This window comes from Dreissena polymorpha, chromosome 9 (genome assembly GCF_020536995.1).
Source record: "Dreissena polymorpha isolate Duluth1 chromosome 9, UMN_Dpol_1.0, whole genome shotgun sequence".
NCBI classification, from domain to species: Eukaryota; Metazoa; Mollusca; class Bivalvia; order Myida; family Dreissenidae; genus Dreissena; species Dreissena polymorpha.
Genome location: NC_068363.1, coordinates 67,232,818 through 67,243,090, shown reverse-complemented (window position 1 = coordinate 67,243,090; position 10,273 = coordinate 67,232,818). Strand labels below are relative to the sequence as shown.

General features: G+C 36.1%; 1 protein-coding gene across 1 annotated transcript; it reads right to left on the bottom strand.

Moving 5' to 3' along the window:
- Window positions 1-1,445: 1,445 nt before the first annotated feature.
- LOC127846482 (putative tyrosinase-like protein tyr-3) lies at window positions 1,446-8,221 on the bottom strand. Its single transcript, XM_052377752.1, has 6 exons — window positions 8,110-8,221; window positions 7,340-7,567; window positions 6,714-6,814; window positions 3,180-3,337; window positions 2,834-2,937; window positions 1,446-2,685 (listed from the first exon to the last, which is right to left on the bottom strand). The coding sequence occupies exons 1-6, from the start codon at window positions 8,209-8,211 to the stop codon at window positions 1,951-1,953; spliced, it is 1,428 nt and encodes a 475-aa protein (XP_052233712.1). The 5' UTR covers window positions 8,212-8,221; the 3' UTR covers window positions 1,446-1,950.
- Window positions 8,222-10,273: the final 2,052 nt, after the last annotated feature.

Here is a 10,273-nt window from a genome sequence, read left to right as displayed (position 1 = left end):
CCGTCTTCAAAACATTCTTTCAGTTTTGACTGGTTGTAGATCTGAGCATCGCACTTGCTTCCCAAACCGCCAACAACTTTTTCTCACCCAACAAGTTCTGTGTCGTCTCCACCTTCTTTCTCGGTCCAACAAAACATTATATTGCTGCTCCGCTTCTAACATAAATTGCACGAAGCCAACATTTAAAAAATTAACAGCTCCAAGATTGTCAATCTTTCAACTTAATATCACAAGTGATGAATTTTGAGACAACGATCACGTTCGTACGCGTTTCTTTTTAACAGTGTTTTCATATCAATGAGTACTTAACTCCTATCGTAAATGAGCAACGTAAGAATAAGTTCAGAATCATCTCCCCTTGAAGTTGACAAAAATGTGAAATTACGCTTACAAGCAGATTTTTTAAATCTACACAGTTCTGTTCCATTAATGAAAACTGCACGAGGATGCCAGTAAAAAAAGGAAACCAATGTAAATAAAATGAACTATGAAATATGTGGGGGTTACAACACAAAATCATAGATAATGGTTATTTGGGGGTTATAACACAAAATCATAGATAATGGTTATACCAGTATCTTTTTCTATTTTGTTTAAAATAATCGGCCAATATATTAATATTTACAGTAGAAAAAAATCGTTCCATGTAACTTCATTGAGTGCCTTTTACACTGAAATTCCCGACGCCCTTTGGTGCTTTGCATCAATACTTATCTTGTGTTTATCAGTTATGGATATTCTACATATACTGTTGTGTTTGTAGTTAATACGTGCATCAAAATGTAACGCTGTTAATGCGTCACACGTGATTTAATTGACAGCGTTTTCATCTTGGTGTGAATATAAATATATCAATGAATAGACAATTTAATAAAATACGCACAGCTGTAAACAAATCTTTTTGAAAATCTCAAGCTTTCTTTCATCTCCATAACAGAGCTTTTTCTAGAGGAAGAAATCATTGGAACTTGCATCTTTTTCTTCACCCAACTTTTATGCCTTAAAGTACAATGGAATGACAGTACTTAAAACTTTTTTTTCACAGATTTTGGCCTGTTTTACCGCATGTCATCAAATACTTCAAATTGATATATGTGAACATTTTAACTACATAGCTCAATTTAAAACAATAATAAAAGAAATACAATAATGACAGAAAGAAACACTAATCTACGACTGGGCTCAACCCGCTGATCCTTGGAGTAAAAATCAAAACCTTTAACCACTCGACCATCCGTACTGCTTTCATATGTGAATTATTTTATAATATAAATGAGCAATCCACGCAATGTCAAAAAATAAAACGATAACGCTTGTAATGCTTTATAATTTTCAGTTTTTGTATTCGCCAAAGAAGCATAATATGGATACGTTAAAGCATGGTTTATGTTCAGTATTACCCTTTTCCTCGCAAATATCACAACTATTACAAACATTTGCAAATCTGAAACATATTTTTATCAATTTTGTCAATTTCCCTAAACGTGAAATGGTCAATATTAAATACTTTTTATAGCAGTTCTGTCACATGCATACACTAAGTACTGGCGCATTAATAACAGTCGATACATTATTGGTCAACGCATAGGCTGATTTGGAAGGTCGGACAGTGGCGAACGACAGAACAGCAGATGACCATTAACTTAATTTTTTTTGGGAATATTTTTTTTTATCGTGTTAGTTAAACCGAAACCTGTTTGTCGACGTAAGGGTACTCTGGCTGCGATATGGTTTTTGAAACGGGTGAGATTAAATAAATACGATTTTAGTTATAGAGACACGTACTTAAAATATTGCCCAATTGGTACCATGTGACATTGAAATAAGAAGACACATGGTACCTTTTTGCTCCAATGGGGCGATATATACGTCCACATACGTTTATTTTCTCATAGCATATTAGTATTCAATATTTTCATGAACAAATAACTCAGTGCAACACAAATAAGATTAAGACCTTATTCTGCGAGGGAAAATGCTGTTGTCCACGACTCCGACAGGAAGTGGTTCTAAATTTTTCACCCACTGTGCTAGCGACAACCAACGCGACGTGGTTGTTTCCGGTTTTGTTTGCAAACGCGCTATCGTTTCTTTTGCGTCATCCAGAGCTGTACTATGTAACCGACCATCGGACTCTGGCGAGGGTGTGAATGGGTAAATGCTTCTTTTTGGAATAAAGACGGACCGAGGTTCAAAGCTGTTGGACGCAGCTCCGATGGCACCCAACGGATCCACGCGTTTACCGGCGTTGAAATCGGTGCGCCGAGAATGACTGATGCACATCTGTGACGTCATGTTGCAGAACAGGTACTTGGATCCGCAATCCGGGCATCGGGGACGGGGTTCATATGCGTACCACGTCTTAGTCCAGTACGACATCAGACCGTCAATGTTTCGTAACTCGCTAAAGCCATACATAGGAACTTCCGCTTGTTGCGAACGGTATCCCGGTGGACTGGCGTAGGCATTTTCTGGGTTAATCTGACATGTATTCGCTTGGTTTTCACGGAAACGCTCCCATATAAAGTCAATAAAGGCAAGATGCATGTAGAATACAGGATCGTAAGCGGCAAAACTAGCGTCGGTCATGTCCCCTCCCACCCAGTTGTTTACACCATTACTGTGGTACTCAAGGATGCCGTCTAACTCACTTCTGGCGTCGATCTCCAGAGGGAACGTTATGTCCTGAACATACAAGACTGCACTCATGAAAATAAAAAGTGTATAATAGATATACAGACATGTATTTTGTTTCAAAGGGTTAACACGCTTAAAATTATCGAGGCGGCTATCTATCTATTATTGAAACTATTAAAAAAATGCCAGAACTTACCTTAGTGTTACAACTGTTGATGATGTTTTTCATTTTCCGGTAGTCTATCAACACACCGCGGTTGCCATAGTTTCTGGTTAGTTTACCGCGGGTAGTCATCCAGTCTGGAAGCAAACTCCATGCAGTACATGTGTAGTTTTCTTTCAAGTATGGTGATTAAACTATAACATATTATATACACTCGATGCAGATCATGTTTCGACAGGCTGAAGGCAATTTTATCCAATATCCAAACGACACATCTATTAATAAAGCCATATTCGTTATTCAAGAAAATAGGTATATTAGTGGATATCATTTCTAGTTTTTCGGTCCCTATGGGCGAGACTGGAGAGTCTTAACTCACTTGCAAATGGACCCACAACAACGTCGCCATTCGCATTCCCAAAGTGGTCATCGGCCCAAAGGACAGAGTTGACCGGGTTGTCCATCGCAAAATCGAGGCTACAGTCCCAGTAAGGCAACGCTATAGTTCCTTCCTCTTTTCGGAGTTCGTCCTCAAACCTGAGAAGAAAGGAAATGGTCAAACATACTGTATACTTCCTGAAAACGTATACATTTGTTGTTGAGATACAGAGCGTATTTCTAAATACATATATTTGATAAGTTGCACAGCCGCTATGCATAGCCAAATAGGATCATTGTTCATCGTCGGCGGCGCAGGTACATGTTAAAAGTACGGGTACTCTTAAATATACTACACAAACCCGGGGTACGGACAATATACATAAATCAAAGCGCTGAAGGCATTAGGTTGTTCGCGTTTGCATAATTTAAGACGCAACTCATTTTTCAAAATTAATCGCAAGTTTGGAATGAACATACGCCACTCAAATTTATAAAGAGTGTGTCATAACGCACGGTTAGATTTGTGTGCATTTTTATCATCCTATTTATTTCTTAGAGATAACTACGACAAAATAACATCAACACGGCCCTTTTTGGACGTTCTGAGAGCATAGAAAGTATGATGAAAATGGTAATGAGAACTAAGTATAAAGCCAATATGCAATCACCATCATATTCAATGAATATTGTTGGAATATCGAATACATATCTCACTAAGAATATACAAAACTTTTGATTTTTGACACCATATACAAATTCAAAATAAACAATAAGATAATTGATGAAAATAAATAAAAAATAAATCAGCGAGCAATACTCTTTACTCACAAATTAGGGAGTCATAAAGACAGCCCTGTTGACCCATACTTTGTTGTTTATGCATTACTTATTACCCTAGCAGTTCACACGGTGTCAACAACTCTGACCCTAACATAGATATAGAGCACTAATGCGCTTTTTCGGCGTATCTGTTTTACCCAGCTTTTCACCATATTACTTTTCATAACGCCAACAGACACGCATGTATATTTTCGAATATTTCATAGGCTGATTCGAGATAAAACCTCAAAACTTTGGCTAGATTACTATGTTTGTGCTCGGGGCAAAGGATGTATCACTGTTCATTGTAAGGAATTCCGGACTGCTCTCTGTATGTTCAAAGAACACAAATTGTGGCACAGTTACAATTACGCGTTTAAATCCGTCTCTCAGAATTTCAGGGTCAGTACTCGTTCACTAAATCGTCCGGGAAATATATAATTGACTATCGATAAACACAGTTTTGCTTCAAGATGAGAAAACAAACATTACCGAAATAGAACTGTGTTACGATAAGAGGAACATCGTTTAATTATCCAACCACAATGTTTGCCGTACTCGGTCAGCACGTCTGGAAATCGTTGCTTAACGCCTTGAAAGGCTGCCTTTATTTACAAATTTGCTTATTTGAATTTAATTTTGTATCAAAAAGCATTGTGCTTAAATGTGCCATTTACAATTCGCAATGAGATTTTTAATGACCCTCGTCATGCGAAAATGGGTCTTATGCCATATGCACCCATCATATATATAGCCCACTCAGCCTGCGCATCACTCAGTCTGGTCAGGAGAAACACAATGAGACCATATCGCATTAAGTGATTTTCTAGCGAACAGCATCGCCGTTGTCCACACTGCGCAAATGCACATGTTGGGTTTAAAATACGCTGGCCGAAACGCAGAAGACCCATTTTCGCATGACGCGGGTATGAAAGTGTGATTAAAATGTTTCGAAAGAAAACTGAGTTTAAATCAAATATTAACATACGATATATTTCGATAGTGAGGAAATATACTCATAATAAGGCATGTGAGGACACATATGATGTGCACTCCCGTAGTATAATTTTTATCTACTAACACTTATGTGTGGTTTGACAATAATAACACACATTTCATGCGGTGAATATGCGACATACAAGTGAAAAAAAAACCCACAATAGTTAAACTTTTGTTTTCAATTTATTTATTTAGAAACTTAAAGGGATCTTTTCACGGTTTGGTAAATTGACAAAATTGAAAAAAGTTGTTTCAGATTCGCAAATTTTCGTTTTAGTTATGATATTTGTGAGGAAACAGTATTACTTAACATTTACCATAGTCCAATATAGCCATTATATGTATCTTTTGACGATTTGAAAACCTAAAAATTATAAAGCGTTGCAACGCGAAACGATTGAATGACTTGGAGAGTTCTGCTGTTGTCGTTTAAATTTACGAAACTACGAAGATTGCTTATATAAGGTATAAAATACTATAATGATGAACACACGGCGGAATAGCCGAGAGGACATGTGCGTTTTTACTTCAGACTAACTCCAGGACTCCGGGGATCACTGGTTCGAGCCCTGGTACCGGCTACTTTTTTTTCCTTTTTTTAAATTGTATTCTTGATTTATTACGGGAGCTTTAAAGATCCAATGTTTACATTTATCAATATAAAGCATTTAATGACAAACTTCAAAATATGCAAAAATTTGTGAAAAGGCCCCTTTAAATTGCAAACTTAATTTCAACGTCAGCATTTACGCCGACTACCTATTTTAACAGATATTTCTTGTTATGTTTAGTTTTTTGAATATTCGGTTTTAGCGATTATAAAGCATTTTTGAGGTTGTCTATAGTATACTTGTAGTAATTGGTGAACTAATGTTCAACGTTTTAAATTGAGATCTGTGATATATAACCAAACTTAACCTTCTACTATTGCGTTGTTCGCACCGGTAAATACAAAAAAGATCGTCGCTATCTGTTGAGAAGAAAAGAACGTACCCCAGAAATATCAAATTTAATCCCGCTGTAGAAGCATGAACGAGGTTACGAAACATATAATTCTTGTTATATTCAATTGTTTTTTATATTCGGTTTGAGCGATTATGAAGCATTTTTGTTGTTGTCTACCTGAAGTTTTGTTGAAATCATGTTCAACGTTTTATAAATCGAGAATATAAACAAGCGTAACCTTATACTATTGCGTTGTTTTCCCGAACCTTTTAATAGCCTCAGGTTATGAATGACCTGTACTAAGTCATTAAGAGAGATAGTGGACCATTTTACTGATTCATAAACAATCTCTTCCGCGATACGTATAATTCAAACATTGTTTATTGATTCTATATAAGCTCCGTTCAAAATTATTTCATTTAACACGATATTCACATAATGTTTCCGTTTGTGAATGAATTTTGTTGCAGAACTGAAACCTCTTGCATGCATTATACAACTCTTTCTCGCGCGGATACGACAGATGCAGCAGATGTGGCGGGTAGTAGTCTTTCTGTAGATAACTGCGAACTGTCTTGAAATTTACGTCAACGACATTAGCTGTTCGATACGCGAACAATTATAAAACGGAGTATGTCCGCGGGCCTTTAAGCGTATTATCCGTAACCGGGGTACAATTTAGTATACTTGAGGGTACCCGATGTACTTTCAAGTAGTACACGAGCCGACAACGATCAATTTTGCCCAAATTAGACTCTGTGTTTTTTACCTGGCCAAGAACACTCGGTGCCATGAGAGGAAAGCCGGCCCACCGTGCGTGGAACCAGACGCGTCTGCGTATAACTGGCCATACTTCCGTATCACCCCCTTCTGCAAAGACGGAGCTCATTTTATGTAAATATATTAACGCGCATACTATTATATGGCTTAAATATACTTACTCGCACGCTATTACTGGGATAAATACATCCATTAAAGATTAAATTTTCACACGCATACATGTACTAAATTTGAATATATATTAGTCCCCATTCTTTTGGGGGTAAATTAATTTATAGGCATACTATTTAATGGGGTATATATATTAACATATAAATCAATTAATTATAAAAACTGTGGAAAATATATACGCACGCATACTACCAGGGGTACTAACGTGAAAAAAGTTTACATGATTTCACTTTGTGATCAATAATATGCACATTCTTGTTTATTTATAGTTGTTTGATCCACTCAACAGCGTAACGAATCAAACGATTAAGCAAAAAATATTACACGTTGTATATACATTAGTGAATTAGTTTAGTAGTTAAGTTTTAAGAACTAAACGATTTATTGTTCTAAAAGCAAACACGATTTCATTCAAGGCGAATCGACCTTAACTGGAATGTGTACCTTGTATAAAGAGTTTAATGCATTATGGAGACGAACTCTTTCATAATCAGTGAGTCGACGGTACTCCTTCCGGACCCTGAAACCTGTCAGAGGGATCGGATATCGCTGAGCATTGTTCGTAACGAATGACGTCACATCCGGTCTTGTCTGGTTGCGGTCGGGCAGGAAGAACCAGAGAAGTCTCTGTAGGCAGTCAACTATGGCCGCCTTTGATGTGATTGGGTGTCTCTATATGCCGACACACAGTAAAGCATTATCCATTGCAGCATGTTCAATATCATAACCAACCATGTAAATTGCATTCGTTGAGGTTATTTTATTGTTAAACGTTAATTTTATTTTAGTTTTTTGGCTTATCCGTTTTTATAATCAAGAATATGAATACATTGTTATTGTTCAAGGCAGATATTTAACTGATAAGCAACAACCAAGCGAATATTATTTTAATTTAAACATATCATGATGAAAACACACCTGTATTCTACATCCTCTATGTAAACTTTATTCAATTTTTAGTTTTATTGTATAAGTTTTGGGGCCACTTGTTCAATTTGAATACTGTTAGACTATGTTCCCATTTACTTTACGTTTCTATTAGCCAGTATGAACACGTGCGATTTAGCAGTAACCAATAAAATAAAGATATTATAGCGTGTATCTTCCGTTTATGTTCATTTCTATTCATATTTCTCTAACAGTTGTGCCAATTAAGTACGATTAAAGAATGAAAATATATGCGCAAAAAACATACTGAAAATTTGATAACTTACAAGCGCGTTTTCGTAACAGCTTTTCAACTCTGGTGGAACCATTAGACATATTTCCGGTTGGCAAGTGATTCTGTCGAATAGCAATCCAATCCAAATCGCCATCAGCACCGGCTTGTGAACGTGTACACGAACCATACTGTTAAAAGTACTGTATGAATTAATGAATTATGTTCTGTAATCAGCCTGAATAACGCCACTGTCTATACCGTCCATGTAATTAAAACAAAAAAGATTCCATAATGCGCCTACAGTTTTGAAATCTCCTCTCGTTCTAATTGTATAAAAAAAAAATCCACCGAACTTTGAAATCAATGAAAGTTGCTTTCTAAAGGATCGATTTTTTTCTTATAATTTATGGTTGATTATGTTATTTAGAATCGTGACAACAGTTTTGCAATGCGCTTAAATAAAACTATGTTGTTTATTGTGTCATTTAATCAATCAATCTTGTATTTTAAATGTCACGGAAATAATATTTATGCGGATGACATTAAGAATACTTGTTCCAAACTGACAGGTATGAATGATAATGAACACAATTTTTGGCCATGTTCAGAATTTACGCATGTTCAGTGCACGGGTCCAAACGCTGATCAAGTTAAGCGAAATTAATTAAGTACATGTAAAGACAATACAGTACATTCCATCAGTCAATTTAGTCACATATATAATTACATGTTTGTTTTAGATCTAACCCACTCCGGTGTGTAGAGGTGTGGGTCAGGGAGTTATACACGTATTTAAATGTGTACATTGCAATCATTATTTGAAATCGCAAATATGCTATTTTTCAGGGTAAACAATACGTGTCGTAGGAATAATAGATGTTCATTTGTTTAAACTTTTGCGCCAAGAATTTTATTGCATGTATGTTCTAAATTTGTGTCATTTCTGTTAAAAGTAATTAACCGAATATTTAAATTCATAAAATATTTGCAAAAAAAGCGTTTTAATTTATTAAAAACATATCGAGTAGTGCGAAGACTCACAACATGTACAATGCCAACTTGGTGGAATAAAAAAACTTCGTATCTCGACGACAATTAATGAACACAACACAGACTTACACATTATTATTCTTTAAATAAATAAGTACATGTAGTGCTGTTTAATATTTCAGCTATGTTAAGTGTTTATCCATGTTTTGTTTCTTATTGCCGTCTTTTACATGTACCCATTAATGTGCTACGTATACAAATGTATGCTCCGGACATAAATCAAAACAAACATGTTTCATATAATTATTATTTGGACCTTGGACGTAGATACCGGTTCTTGCAATATAGACTGGCCAATTGAGCTGTCAAAAAATGATCCAGTATAGCACACATATTTCTTCTGTGGTCTAATCTTACTTTATATTGATCCAACAACAACGGGTGAAAGAAGCATACTGCTTCATAACTGTTATTGATGATACATTTAAAGCTCCCTCTTTTAGTATTTTAGCTCAAATATGACGCATACTCTCAAAGCTTATGGAAAAAAGTTTAGTCTATAGTTCATAGACAGCTTTCCTCGTCAAACCGGACAGGCTCCCTCCGATGATAACAGGTTTTGAAAAACGGGGCGTCACCTCTTTTTGCGATGCATTAATAAATGAGCCCATGCTACTTCCGAGGTGGCGCTAAGGACCCCGAAACTTCACGGATAATTCTACAGGGTGCTTAAGTTTGGTATGTTTTTCAACGTATATCATATTATTAAAAAAAATTGGGCAATGTAGTGAGATTTAGCGAAGGTTAATTTGTCCACGCATGTACAGAAACACACAATAACAACCCATTCGAAATCGTGAGGTACTTTATGAGTTGTGTCATGGTGGCGTTTTTGAAAGCATATCAATGTTTTTGGCCTGTGTGAGTAGCGAATTTCCATCCAATAAAAACGCTCACGACATCAAACAATTAATTTGGACATAAAAAAGTTGTGACATGCATAAAAACATCGTCCACTAGTCGGTCTTACCGATAATTTGTATTTTTCCAATAGAGATGGAGCCGATGCCAATGAGGGGCGCTAATGACAGGAGGTGGCGCAGATGTACAATTTCAGCTGTTTTTTCGTTTCTGATAGTACGTTTTTTTGTGTGGTATTCCAGGTTAAATGTTCAATCTTTTTTATTTCTTTATTGATGATAGTGAAAAATAACTAACAAGTTAAG

Coding starts and splice junctions, on each gene's coding strand:
- LOC127846482 (XM_052377752.1), bottom strand. CDS start 8,211: ATGGCGATTTGGATTGGATTGCTATTCGACAGAATCACTTGCCAACCG. Junction 7,568..8,109: donor GCTGTTACGAAAACGCGCTT/GTAAGTTATCAA, acceptor GTCGGCATATAG/AGACACCCAATCACATCAAA. Junction 3,338..6,713: donor CACCGAGTGTTCTTGGCCAG/GTAAAAAACACA, acceptor CTTTCTTCTCAG/GTTTGAGGACGAACTCCGAA.